Source organism: Malaya genurostris, chromosome 3, assembly GCF_030247185.1.
Source record: "Malaya genurostris strain Urasoe2022 chromosome 3, Malgen_1.1, whole genome shotgun sequence".
NCBI classification, from domain to species: domain Eukaryota; kingdom Metazoa; phylum Arthropoda; class Insecta; order Diptera; family Culicidae; genus Malaya; species Malaya genurostris.
In genome coordinates, this window is record NC_080572.1 from 27,552,013 (window position 1) to 27,566,677 (window position 14,665).

The 14,665-nt window shown below is 38.1% G+C and overlaps 1 protein-coding gene across 2 annotated transcripts in view; it reads left to right on the plus strand.

Moving 5' to 3' along the window:
• LOC131434726 (putative uncharacterized protein DDB_G0277255) overlaps positions 1-11,473 on the plus strand; it is a 45,197-nt gene extending 33,724 nt beyond the window's left edge. For both annotated transcript variants that reach the window (XM_058601780.1, XM_058601781.1), the window contains exon 5: positions 9,086-11,473. In XM_058601780.1, coding sequence (XP_058457763.1) covers positions 9,086-9,208 — 123 coding nt within the window. In that variant the 3' untranslated portion in view covers positions 9,209-11,473. The remainder of the gene's footprint in view (positions 1-9,085) is intronic.
• Positions 11,474-14,665: the final 3,192 nt, after the last annotated feature.

Here is a 14,665-nt window from a genome sequence, read left to right on the forward strand (position 1 = left end):
ACTTGAAAGCAATAGCAGCATTGTTGGGGTCAAAATCAAAATAACTCTGATGACTTTTTCGTTATTTATATGTTAAATATTAAAACTTTTTTGTTTCCTTACGACTCTTTGTTCGTATTTTTTACGTTCGGTCTGACGGGGTGGCCGTGATAATACGGTTATATGAATTAACGCGAACGTACATAATAGATAAAACTTTATTGACTTAACATAGAACAATTTAAAAGCGTGTATAGAGCGCGATGGCGCGAACTAACTAACTGACTGCCGGATGTACATCAACTGGCAACAGCTTGACTGCTACCAGAAAGCACGGCGTTGGTAGCGATCGATTGATCACTAGGGATGTCCATTTGTTCCCAACATCTCCTCGCTTAATACAGCTGGTAAGGGTCGAACCTGACCGGTGGTCTTCGCAGACGGGAAGAGCGCCGAGGTGCCTGTGCTGATTCAACTGTTGTGACTGGCTGATCATCAGGATTCATACGCGAAGCAGATGGTGGTGATGGAACTGTCTGATCCAGCTGTGCTGGTGTAACTTGTAATGGCGTAGACTGATCAAAAGATACTACGACTGGAGTAGGTAATGTTGGGACGTGACTTCTTGTAGTTGGTTGCTGGTTTGGCTTTGGTAGATTCCAGGATTGAAGCAAAATGTCCAACGGTAACTGCTGTGTGGATATCCTTGGTAGCTTTGGAACAGGTGGTGTCTCGTCATCAACATTACTTCGGCTGCGCAATTGATTGATATGCGACCGAATCATGCATGTGTTTTCAACCCAAACGTTGTAAAGTACGCTTCCGACTCGCTCCAGAATCACTCCAGGTACCCATCTCCATGAAACATTTGAATGCAGCTTCGCATAGACTAATGATCCTTTTTCAAATGATCTTGTGCCAGGAAGATCGGTTATTTCTCGAACCAATGATGGTCGAAGTAAATCAAGACTGGTTCGAATTTTTCGTGAAAACATGACTTCGGATGGAGACTTCCCTTCTGGTGCCGAAAAATTCGGTGTTGTTCGATATGTCAACAAGAATGTATCTAATGCTTGCTGAATCGATTCTCTCCCCTCTCTGATTTTTTGATTGCTAGCTTGAAGATGTCCACGAACCGTTCTGCCTGTCCGTTTGACTGAGGGTGAAAAGAAGCAGTTGTCACATGATTGATACCATTTTCCATACAGAACAAAGCGAATTCAGCACTGGTGAACTGAGCACCATTATCGCTCACTAAAATTTCCGGCATTCCAAGACGAGCAAAAAGACTGCGTAGAATTTCCACCGTGGATAGTGTTGTTATTGATTTGGTTCTGATAATTTCTACCCACTTACTGTACGAATCGATACCGAGTAAGAAATACTCCCTCGATAGGTCCAGCATAATCCACATGTATACGCTGCCATGGGTACGAGGATTTAGGCCATGATACTGGTGGTGCTTTGGGTGGACTTTTGGCTGCCGTCGCACAATTATTACATGCTTTGATGTACGCAACAATATCGGAGTCAATTGATGGCCAATAAACATAGCTGCGTGCAATCGCTTTCATGCGCTGAACTTCTGGATGGCCACGATGAAGGTGATGAAGGCATCGCATTCGGAATTCAGTTGGAATAACAAGGCGTTCAGAAAACATTACACATCCTTGTGCTGTAGACAGAGCTTCCCTTCAATCGAAGTACTGCTTGATCTCACGGTCTAAGATGCTTGCTTTCGATTGAGACCAACCATTTTGGATGAAGTGATGAACTTTCTTTAAAACAGGATCAGCGCGAGTTGCATTCTGAATCGCTCTGAAGCTAAGAGGAAGGGAATCAACAGCATTTAAAGCGATGGATCTTACGTCGTTTTCCATGATGATACTAGCAACAACAAAATCTTCCTCTGGTTTGACGTGGTGATTGATCAACCTAGAAAGGATATCTGCGTTGCCAATCTTCTCTGTGCTCACGTAAACGATATTGAAGTCGTAGAGCAATAATTGCAACGCCCAACGCTGAAGACGATTCGCTGTATAAACAAGGATACCTTTCTTCGATCCAAAAATCCGAAGAAGCGGAGCATGATCTGTCTGCAATGTGAAGCTCCGACCGAATAGCATCTTGTGGAATTTGGTAACAGCAAAGATGATTGCGAGCCCCTCACGATCTGTCTGACTGTATGATTGCTCGGCCGATGTAAGAGCTCTTGAAGCGTGCTGAACCACTTTGATTGACCCATCCGTAAGTTTATGGCTGATTGTCGCACCAACTCTTACTGATGAAGCATCCGCTGAAACCACTATACCGAGCTGCGGGTTGTAGTGTGTAAGAAGCAAATCTGACCTGAGTATTTGCTTTAAGGTGGTGATGCTTTTTCACACTCTTCTGACCAATCGAATTTTTTACCATGCTTCAGAAGCTCATCTAACGGGTACCGTAGTGTTCTCATACTAGGAACAAATTTTCCGTAATGTTCAATGCTCCCAGAAACGAACGAACTTCAGAAACATCTTTTGGTACTGGCATGTTGCATATGGTATCGATTTTCGCAGGATCTGGACGCTGACCATGTTCGTCAATTAGATGACCCAAGTATTTAATTTGACATTGTCCAAACGAACACTTCTCGGCTTTGATAGTAAACCCAAACACTTGAATACGACGAAGAACTGCTTGAAGATTACGCCAGTGATCTGCTTCATCGGCTCCTCCGACCAAAACATCATCAAGATACCCTGCTGTACATTCCAATCCTGCAAGCATTGTATCTACAAGCTGTTGAAAAGCCCCTGGTGCTGCTTTTACTGCTGGGGGAAGGCGGTTGTACCGATAAAGACCTCGGTGTGTGTTGATTGTGAGTAGTTCTCTGCAGCTTTCGTCTACCTCCACTTGTAAAAATGCATCCGAAAGGTCGATTTGACTGTAGACCTTCGAATTTGCTAATTTGTTGAATATGTCCTGTGGTAGAGGAAGTGGATATTGATGTGGCTGTAATGCTTCATTTAGACCCGTAGAGTAATCGCCACATATTCTGATTGCGCCATTTGCTTTCCTAACAACGACGATGGGGCCGCCCACTCTGAGACATCAACCGGCGTGATGATGTTGGCACGTTCCAATCGATCAAGTTCTGCATCTACTGTACTGTACATAGCATAAGCTACTGGTCTTTTAGGTCGAAACACTGAGGATTTTGCTTCTTTAAGCGTAAATTTCACTTTCGCCTTGGTGCATAAACCTGGTTCGTTGTTGAAAACTGCTGGAAAAGTTGCTTTGAGAGAGTCCATTTCCATCGGATAGGTGCTGACTTGATTGCAAAACTGATCTATTGGCACCGACCCGAGATTGAACGAGTCGATTAGCAAATTGAGCTGCTGCTTCACCACGAATAATCTCCCTTCGCGGATAGTTCCATTGATAGTAATTGAACAGGAACACTGAAATTGAAGTTTCAATGGTTTACCTGATGCTGTTGCTGCTTGCACTGTTGCAGGACTCGATGTTGGTTGTCCGATTTGCTTCCAAGTACGCTCGGAAATGATGCTGATATCTGACGCTGTATCGAGCTGAAAACCGATATGTCTACCATTCACAACTGCTTTCACGAATCTCCTACGTTTCCGAATGTTTCGCACTTGTACACTGTTGGTTTGCATCGACTTTGATAGTCGTCGCCGACTGAGCGGTTTCACATTCTTTGAGCTGTAATAACCGTTTTATGGCCAACTTGACTGCAATCCTTACATCGATGTTTGGTAAAAGCACAATCCTTTGAATAATGCATGGCCCCACAATTCCAACATGGGGTTGCCGGATCAGAATCTTGTTTAACTACTAATTTCGATACTGATTTTCTCTCTTCGGATCTGTACTCTTTTCTGTTGAACTGCTTCTTTTTAACTACATGCACTGCTACTGATGAAGCTGATTGGATCATGGCTGTATCGTGTTTGATATTTAGTAGCCACTGGCATTCATCCGAAATCTTTTCGAGACTAATATCATTCCGCTCCTCAATCCTGCTAAGCAACCTTGTTCGAACTTCTCCATCACTTTCTGCTTTTAACCCACAAACGAATATGAGACACTTGAACTGATCCTCTGATAGTTTTCCGAGTTCGAATTCGACACACAATTTATTTACACGACAAGCATACGATTTGTAATCCTCGCCAAATTGCTTCGTGACTTGTAAACAACGAAACCGTTTACTGATAACTGATTCCGTGGTGCCAAATAAACATTTCAATTTACTTACTGTGTCGTCAAACGTAATTTCGTTCGGGTTTTTAGGCAGAATGTAACTGGTATATCGCTCATGCTCTGATGGTCCCAATTTTCTGAGCAATAACCTCACTTTTGCCTCGTCGTCGAGTCGAACAGCGTCTTTAGCGAATAAATCCTGGTAACGTTGTAAATTTGTTGTTGCATCTGCTGGAAAAACTGCACCATCATCGGATCGATCGACGAACCATTGTGCTGTTGCTGTTGAGAATATTGAGGTTGTGTCTGCTGGAACATAGGAGGTCGAAGAAAAGAATTTAGTGTGTTCCCTCCCGGCTGGTGATTCGGTGCTGCTTGATCGTGCTGCAGTCCGTTTCCCGGTACTGATTGCTGTGACGGGTCACTGCCAGGTGGTGAAAACATGTTGCCGTCGTCAGTTACGTTCGGTCTGACGGGGTGGCCGTGATAATACGGTTATATGAATTAACGCGAACGTACATAACGAAATAAAACTTTATTGACTTAACATAGAACAAATTAAAAGCGTGTATAGAGCGCGATGGCGCGAACTAACTAACTGACTGCCGGATGTACATCAACTGGCAACACCTTGACTGCTACCAGAGAGCACGGCGTTGGTAGCGACCGATTGATCACTTGGGATGTCCATTTGTTCTCAACAGTATACATTTCTGGTTTTTTGTTCAATGTAGAATTAAGTATTGACTTTTTCTTTATATTTATTGTTATTTTTTGTTTTGGGTAGATCGAGCGTACGGGTGGATTACAGGTTTGCTTGCCAGGGGCTGCCACTGTCGTAAGCGGCGGCCCCTCGCAAGCAAACTTGTAATCCACCCGTATGCCAAATGGCCGTATGCCAAATGACCGTTATGCCAAATGGTGTGTATGCCAAATATCTTTATGCCAAATGATCTTTATGCCAGTTGACCGTATGCCTAATGACCGTCGGCGAAATGACATGTAATCGTATAAAAATGATTATGGGCTCTATGCACAAAAATTTGTTAACCCAGAAATAAAAAACTTTTTTTTTTCTCATGCGATTTTTCTATACATTTACATTCTACCACATTTATGTACATTTTCGAAGTAATACGGTTTTTATGCCATACATATACCAATATAAAAAAGACTTGAATGTATATAGTAGACGGATGATATGAGAGATATCTGACATCTTGAAATGAAACGGTTTGTTTATTTGCTTTTTGCGACGTAAAACAGTCATGAACTCTAAAACAGTCATGAAGTCTAACTTTCATCAGTGTCCAACAAAGTACTGATGAATGAAATATACTGAAAATATGTATCTTGAACCTTACCTATTTTCCGCTTTAACAATAGTTTTTGTGGAGTATCACATTTGGAAGAAATCGACGAAGGCCTACTATTGGGTTTCTTCAATAGGTAATACCATGTTCACATTAGCGCTGATATCACTTGATATACCGAGATGATATGCATATCATGTCGAAGTGTTCACATATGATCGAAATGATATCGTTTGACAATCAAGTTGTTATATTGAATGTTCTCATTAGAAATAAGATCAATAATATTACCTTTCTCTATTAAAATTGAATCAATAATTGAAGTCTTGCATTTTATGGTCTCCGAACGCCAGTATTCGTTGAAAAATTCGAAATCATAATGATTGTTTATTGGGTTTATTGTCACTCTCAAAGTGACGTTCATAAATGAGTGCGTTCAATGCCATTATCCGTGTTGCTAGTTGCGATTTTTGACAACTCGACATGATATCGTACATGATATCCCGGATATCATGCCAAAATGAAAATACGCGTTGACATCAAATTGTATGGGATATCAAGTGATATCGCACATGATATCATCGGATATCAAGTATATCCGTATATCACTTGATATCAGCGCTAATGTGAACATAGTATAATAGTATGTTCACATTAGCGCTGATATCAAGTGATATACGGATATACTTGATATCCGATGATATCATGTGCGATATCACATGATATCCCATACAATTTTATGTCAACGCGTATCACCATTTTGGCATGATATCCGGGATATCATGTACGATATCATGTCGAGTTGTCAAAAATCGCTACTAGCAACACGGATGATGGCATTGAACGTACTCATTTATAAACGTCACTTTGAGAGTGACAATAAACAATCATTATAATTTTAAATTTTTCAACGAATACTGGGGTTCGGAAACCATTAATTGCAAGACTTCAATTATTGATTGAATTGTAGGAGAGAAAAGCAATATTATTGATCTTACTGCTAATGGGAACATTCAATATGACAACTTGATTGTCAAACGATATCATTTCGATCATATGTGAACACTTCGACTTGATATGCATATCATCTCGGTATATCAAGTGATATCAGCGCTAATGTGAACATGGTATAAGTCTTCCTTGAAACTGAGTTTTAATAGAAGTTGCAAATTTTTTTGCAAGAGACATAACTTCCAGGATCAGCTCAATCGAAATTAAATTGAACTCCGTCATCCTGTATATAACAATGTAGCTAAAGCATCCCGTAGCCCATTCTTAATGGGGATTACTAAGCACTTTACAGACTACACACTACACACTAAGATTTAATTCCTTTGTTCGGTAATGTTTTTGACGAGAAATTTCGGTAATCTATAGAAATGACCGATATTTCGGTACATGAGTTTTATTTTACAATAATTATGCAAATTTTTACCGGACGATCAGTTTTACGTAAATTTTTATTACAGAATTTTGTAAATAGATATACAATTCATACGGTAAATCTGAATAATCGCCGAGTACGGTAAAAACCATACTGTCCGTATGGTAAAATTATCTTCCAATAATCGAACTTCTGTGAAAACCGATTGTCGTGAAATTAACTGTCAAACAGTTATTAAAGTTTTCACTAAGTGTCTTTTTATTAAAGATTAAAGAAAAAATCATGAATGGCAATCAGGTGCTAAAGTTTTTTGGCAGGTACAGGTGCTAAAGTTTTTAAAACATTAGAACCACTAAAAGCTTTTTGTTTTTCTTATAGACAGAAAATAATTTTGTATTACTTGTCCACTTGCTGCCAACACAAATCGTTCGAGAGTAATTTCTGGTGGACTCGACAGATTGTGCAGTGTTTTGGAAGGCGCTCATCGGTTTTTTGCCTTTCCTGCTAACCTCAATCAAATGAACACATTTTGACAGTTCAGCGGTACTGTTTGTAAACAGACTTTTTTTTGTTTGTTGACAAACGGGTGAGACTAGGGATGTCGGAAATTGACTCGATTATTCAATAATCGAGTATAATTTTGAAACTAATCGATTGCAATTTATTCGATTATCTGGGTTATTAATCGATTACTCGATTATTCATTCGATTATTACTATGGGATTTTTTTAATTCGACGTGAACATTTCATAAGGGCACATAAACCAATGAGAGATTCTCTTTGTTTACTTTCTCTTCTATTAATAACAACTAAATTTTCACGTTCACTTATCAAATTTGCATATAGAATGAAAGAAAATACCTCCAGCTTTGTAATAGTATCATACATGTAACGAACAATTGCGTAATAACGCAGATATAATCGAAAGAGAAAGTAAACAAAGAGAATCTATCAATTGTTTTAAGGCCCTTTTGAAATGTTCACGTCGAATTATTCGATTAGCTCAATAATCAAATATTAGTTTTAAGCTATTCGAATAAATATTACTCGATTATCTGGGTTATTAATCGATTACTCGCTCGATATTACTACATCCCTAGATGAGACCGTCCACGGTCCATATCACCAGAATAAAGTTTAAAAACATTTATTAACGATTCGATACGGTTCATTTCAAAGATTCATTAAATAAAAGTGGCTAGTTGTGAAGTTTAAAGACGATTATTTGAGATATGTTCCTTGATTTTGTTTAAGCTTGTTTGTCACGATAAAAAATCAAATTAAACCTGTGCATTTACTTCAATGCAATAGGACAAATAATATTGTTTATGTCCAGTTCTTTAAAGAGTTGCATGCAATTAAATTCGCTAAAGACAATAATAATGTGCACTATGTGGAGCATGAAGATATCACGTACATACCAGTATATATGGAAGATAGTACTATAGAAGTGCCTGTGCATGATCTCCCCTCAAGCGTCATCGATCTTTTTATTCGCAAAACTATTTCCGAGTACGGAGAGATTCTACACGCTCGTTCAATGTTACTCTAAAGTGAGTACAATTTCACTCACTTTCGTTAAAAGTGGAACTACTCTATAGTGAGCAAAGCTTGTTTACTCACTTTTGAGTAAATATGGTATTTGTCAAATTCTGAGTAACATTTACTCAGTGCTACAAATGGTAAAATTAGCTCGAGTGAGTAAATATTACTCAATATCAAGCGAATTGAATAAGGGATTCGAATAAGGAATGCTTTGCTGACTTACTTCCAACGAATGAAGGAAGCCGTTACCTGTTCATCGCTCATTGGAAAGGATCCGTCTGCCTTCCTCCGTTCCACCTCCGACAGAGGGAAAAGTTCCGCCTTCCGACAAAGGGAAAAGTTCAGTGCACGTAAATTTTCACACAACGTTTTCAAAGCTCTGTGAGTAAAACTTGTTGTCAATTTAGAAACTGAGTCGAAGTTACTCATTCTTATAAATCAATATTACTCACTTTTTGACATTTGAACCAAATAAGCAAAAGTGAGTACAAATGACTCACTTGAGAGTAACATTGAATGAGCGTGTACATCGGAAAAGAAAATTGCAAGAACTTTTTCCCTGGTATTCTAAATGGCGTACGGTTGTTACAACATTATTCACAAACAAACAAAATTATTCACACAAAATAACGTTTCTGTGTTTGTCATTTCCAGATGTCCGAGGATAATGTGGACATCGCTGCCAGCATCAAAGCACTGGCGAGAAGCGTCCATGGAGATACGGTTTTCGGTGATTTGCCGCGTCCTCAAATTCAACGATTCAGCACACAAATCTAAGCTGTGCACCGAACTGTATCGAGTACAATGTCGAACCATCAACAATCGAGGCATACCACAATTGTTGCAAGAATGTTAACGTTTTCATTGTTTCAATTTTTCTATTTTATCAGCTGTAGCTTCAGAGATCTTTATTGTAGTTTTGTAAACTTATTGTAGTAATTTCCCTTCTCTACATGAACTACCGAGTTATTTGTTGGTGGTGTTTTTCATGCACACGCGAGCAAGATGATATTTGCTGACACTGGAAAGTCGGTTGCAACGCCATTGAGTAAACAAACTTCCTATGGGAGATGATTAGGTTTGCTGTAGGTTTCCGCTAGAGTTTGATTTCGAAAGAACGAACGGGAAATGAGATACTGAAGATTGGTTTACGAAAACACGGTTATTTTTACGTTCTGTCGATTATCTTATCTGATAGGTTTAAGTTTTTCATTTAATTACTCGTTTCCACTGCATTCTATGCTCAACAAAATCGAACAATGAAGAATATGTAGGTTATTCCGTCCGAAGTTGATCTTCGGTGATCGAATTTAGAAGAAAGAGGTTTAAAAAGAAAACGTGCAAATCAATTCTCTTTGGCAGCATCGTGAAAACAGTTTTTGTACAACTGTAGGAATTAATCATTAGGCTGAATTATAAGAACATAGCCAGTAGGTTTGTATATCTATTACAGATTTAAAAACGACGATAAGAGAATTTGAAACAAAATTGTTTCATTTTAAGGTTGACTTTATCACCCTTACTCTGAATAACGACTTATTGATTTTTCGATCGAATTCCAGCTACCTTTGATTTTGCTAGCGTTATTGGGAATACAAATAAAATACGATCGAAAAATCAATTTTCAGCTATTAAAAAATTCAAACAATTCTGCGGTTAGTCGAAACATACAAGGCGGGATGAAAAGAAACCAGTTTGGTAATAAAAAAAATTATTTCAATAATTTTATTCAATGTAGTATACACTTAAAGTATTTTTTCGGAAGATCTGACAGAAGTCCTAGACCGTCAAAACGCTTGAATGAGGTAGGCGTTATTGTATTCTAAACCGTTTATTTCAGCCATGGTTGCTATGCTTTTATGTACCGGTGCATTGCATTGTAAAAACAATTTAAGACACTACTGTACTAGCTACAAATCGACGTCAAAAATACACCGAATTTCGTTTTTTCAAGGTCATACACAAACAAATTTCTTTTTTTTGTCACTGTGCGGATTGAAAGCCTGTTATCTGCGAATCGTTACGAAAGTGTAGAAACCCATACTTTACACTGTAATCTGAAGGAACCCTAACATTAGATTATTTTTCAACTTTTCCTTGGTTTCCTCGATCTTTTTCTGAATGTGGCGCATTCAAGTTTTCCTCCCATCTAATAACCAACTCAGCATACAGTTTAGTGATCAAACACAAATAGTTTGCATTGTAAATAAATGCGGTTCATAGCTCGTTCAAACATATATTGATCAAAGCAGATGCTAATAGCTTCAATATTTTTTGTTTGTTAACCTATTAATCGCTAAAGTTCGATGTTCACGGTGCCAAACCTGTGAACAGTTTCGTAAGGAAAGCGACGTGTAAACAAGTGGTTAGGTCAGCCTATAGCATATTACAAGCAGACATACTCTCAAATATATCAGATATATAAACTTTGTTCATCCATTCACCTTTCAAACTCTTTAACAGAAAATATACTACAGAGAAAAACATCTTTAAACTACCTCCTAACCATACACAAACGTTCATAATTTGATAGGTTTAATTCATATTTCGTTCTAGAATTTTTCTAATGACATGCTTGGATTTGTATAAATGCAAGGAAATTAAAATTAAGGTTAAACTTGTCATACCTTCAACGATTTGTGTTTTAGTTTTTGTTAAGAAGTAGAGCCGTCTTGTGCTAGTTTTAAACATGATCAGTATCTAATGGGGAAAACAGAATGGAAAATTGGCATACCTTGGTAAAACTAAATTCGTTAATAACTATTCATTTTGAAATTGTGATTCGTTTAGTTATTTTACCCGATCAACATACTACATTACGTTTTTATGAACAAAATTGCGGTATGTTTACTGAACTAGAAATCAAAGAGGTGCAGCTAATATCCTCAATAAATGTCTTTATTCTAAATTTTACGTTATAACAGATATATCAGAAGATTAAAGATAAAACTGAAATAACCGTGCTACAATGTGTGAAACTTTACTGTTTCAGAATGCATAATAGAATAAACAATCACCCTAATAACAGGGAAACTAAACGTGCATACTTGTTTTATTTTAGCGCTGCATATTCCGTACACGCGAAACGAAAAATACACTTATGTTTCACCACACACCAACGGAAGCATCACTCACATCACGCTCTCGCCTGGTATTCGTGAAACACGTCTGTATCAATAACTGTGATCAGCGTATCAACTCTAATAGGATGTTGCCGTCGGGTGAAAATCATGTATATCAGCAATAGTTAGTACGCGTCAGGAATATCCATTTAAAATCATTTTGACTGTACCAATAATCGCGAATTCACAAAGACAGCGTTCGTATTCTATTTCAACATCCAAAGTCATGTTCAGATTTATTTCAGCAAATCGTCCGACATTTTATCCAACTCCGGCCGTAACATATCAAAAACATTCCTTAATTTATTATTTTTACGTTTCGTCTTTGACTCATCAGTGCAGAGCAGTTCAAATTTAACTGCTTAGTGCTAAAATCGGCAGTTCAATTTGAATCGCTGAGCAGACTTAAAGTTTCTGCTACTTAAAGAACACTTTTTGTTTTGCAACGGAGTGCAATGTTTTTCTGACGTGCCGAACGAAAACGTATTTTCGACTATTTCTGGCCGATGCAGGTTTGGTCATTTAGGGGTTATTCAAATTTTGACACATAACCATTTTTATTATTTTTACGTTTCGTCTTTGACTCATCAGTGCAGAGCAGTTCATATCCTTAATTATTTGATATTTTCCATCGAAGCATTACAACGCAGTTGAAACCTAGGTTAAACCACACAAATTTTATGAACAATCAACACCTACACACTAAGATTTTATTTCGCTGTTCGATAATTTCTTTGGCGAAAACTTTCGGTAAATATAAAAAATAACCGAATTTCCAGTATACGAATTTTAGTTTACAAAAATTATGCAAATTTTTACAGTACGATCAGTTGCACGCAATTTCTTTTTACAGAATTCTGTTAAAAAGAGCACAATTGATACGGTAAATATGGATAGTCGCCGAGTACGATAAAAAACATATCGTCCGCATTGTAAAATAATTTTCGATTACCGAACTTCGGGAAATATGAAAACTTTAAGAGTTTTAAACGCGTAGAATTTAAATCATTCTAAGATTGATTTATCGAGTGAAGATGGAACAGGTCATCCAGCGGGTACAGGAGGAAGACGGACGCCTTGTTGAAATTTTCAGTTAGTATTTTTTAATTTACCAATATTCAAATTTTACAGGTAATAATATGTTTTTACTGCCGGGAGCATATCCCCGAGTATGTTTCTGACTTTCATCGACACGTAAATAACCACATGAAAAAAGGCGGGTAGGTAATGTCAGAGACATAACTGGATATCGTGAATACGAAAAAAAAACTGACACGCTCCCATCACTTTTCCGAATATCAGTTAGTTGATTGATTGTATGAATTGTGCAAGCTTTCCTCTTTTTCACTAATAGAGTTTTAAGCGATGCACCTACATTAAAGTACAGATTAGTTACATTAAACAGCTACTATTCTTCAACTATATATTCCAAACTTGAAACAATTCCTTGTTAATTTGCTAATATAGGGGCTAGGTACTACAAATTTGTAGTTTATTTATATTGGAGCTATGAAGTTCGAAGATATCTGATTCTTCTCGAAATTTCAGTACGAGACAATTGCAATGGCCTGGTCTGAAATGTATCGACGATCTTCAGTATGCAAGAGTCATTTTAATAATAATAATGATAGTAATAATAATGATAATAATAATAATACAGATTAATCTGTACATATATGTATGTATAAATAAAATACAGATTAACCTGTATATATGGCAACCCTGTATCGCATGGCATATTTTCACACGACCTAGTATAAAGATGTGTTCCACATCATCACTCGCTTTCGCATCGCCGTTCGTAATTGAATGTTTTAGTGTCGGTACAAATCTGCCTTTCTACCGGTTTTCGGTGCCATCTAGCTGACGGTGTCTCGTACATTCAGAGTAGTTGCTTTAACTTAAATGACGCTATTTCTCACATCACATTTCATTTTATACCTGCTACTGGCAACGGTGTATGGACAGCCCATTTGTTAGAATTCCTTTCCTCTACGCAGAACGGGAAACAGAGAGACGATATAAAAGAGAGAGTTAGTAGAGCAGCAGCCTGTCATTCTGTACTTTTCGTGAGTTCAGACGTATTCAAAGTTGTTATAAGTTAGAAAACTTTTGGTTTGTCGCGTTTATCGCAGTCGCCGTGTTCTTTCCCCATAATGGGTAAATCGCGTAACAGATCCGGTGAGGATCTGGATTCTGCTAAAAAGCCGAAGAAAAACGATAAAAAACAGCAGCTGATCAGCTACTGCGCAATAACAAATTCGCCAGCTTACCAGTTGACGCTGATGACTCTACGGAGGAAGCAATTGAAAAGAAAGAGAAAATGCCTCCCTTTTACGTAAGGGGCTTTCCGCCAACGTTAAGGACGGACTTAAACACGCTTTTTAACCTTGGCCTTAAAGCAACTATTCGTCTTTGCACCGATGGATACAAAATTTCAGTTCCTGTGCTGAATCATTACAGGGCAGTTGAAAATTACCTTCAACAAGTTCATGCTGAATACTTCACGCATGACATCGCATCAAGCAAGCCATTTAAAGTGGTAATTCGTGGACTTCCAGAAATACTCGAGGAGGAGCTGAAGAAGGCGCTTACTGCAGCTAATCTTAAATCCATTGCCGTTTACAAAATGAAGCGGCACAATACGAAAACGAAATAGCGGGATCAGTTGTGTCTAGTGCATCTAGAAAGAGGCTTCATCTCAATGAAGGACTTGAAAAATATTCGATACTTGTTCAACATCGTTAACGAATGGGATCGTTACAAACAAGCTCACAGAGAGGTAACACAGTGTGCTAATAATCTTTTCTACGGGCATGGTACAAAAAACTGCCACATGGAGAGTCGCTGTGCTAAATGTGGAGAGAATCATACATCGAATAGTTGCATTGATGAATCGGATACATCATTATCCTGTGTAAATTGTGGAGGAGATCACCCGTCAACAAGTCGGTTTTGTCCCAAACGAGCCCAATTTATTGAATTCCGCAAAACAGTTAACCAGCCAAAGCAACAGCAGACAAAGAAACAACCACAATTGGACCTAAACTCTTTAACCGGTTTCCCACATCTTCCTGGATAACAAAATACCACTTCAAACACTTCTCCTCCT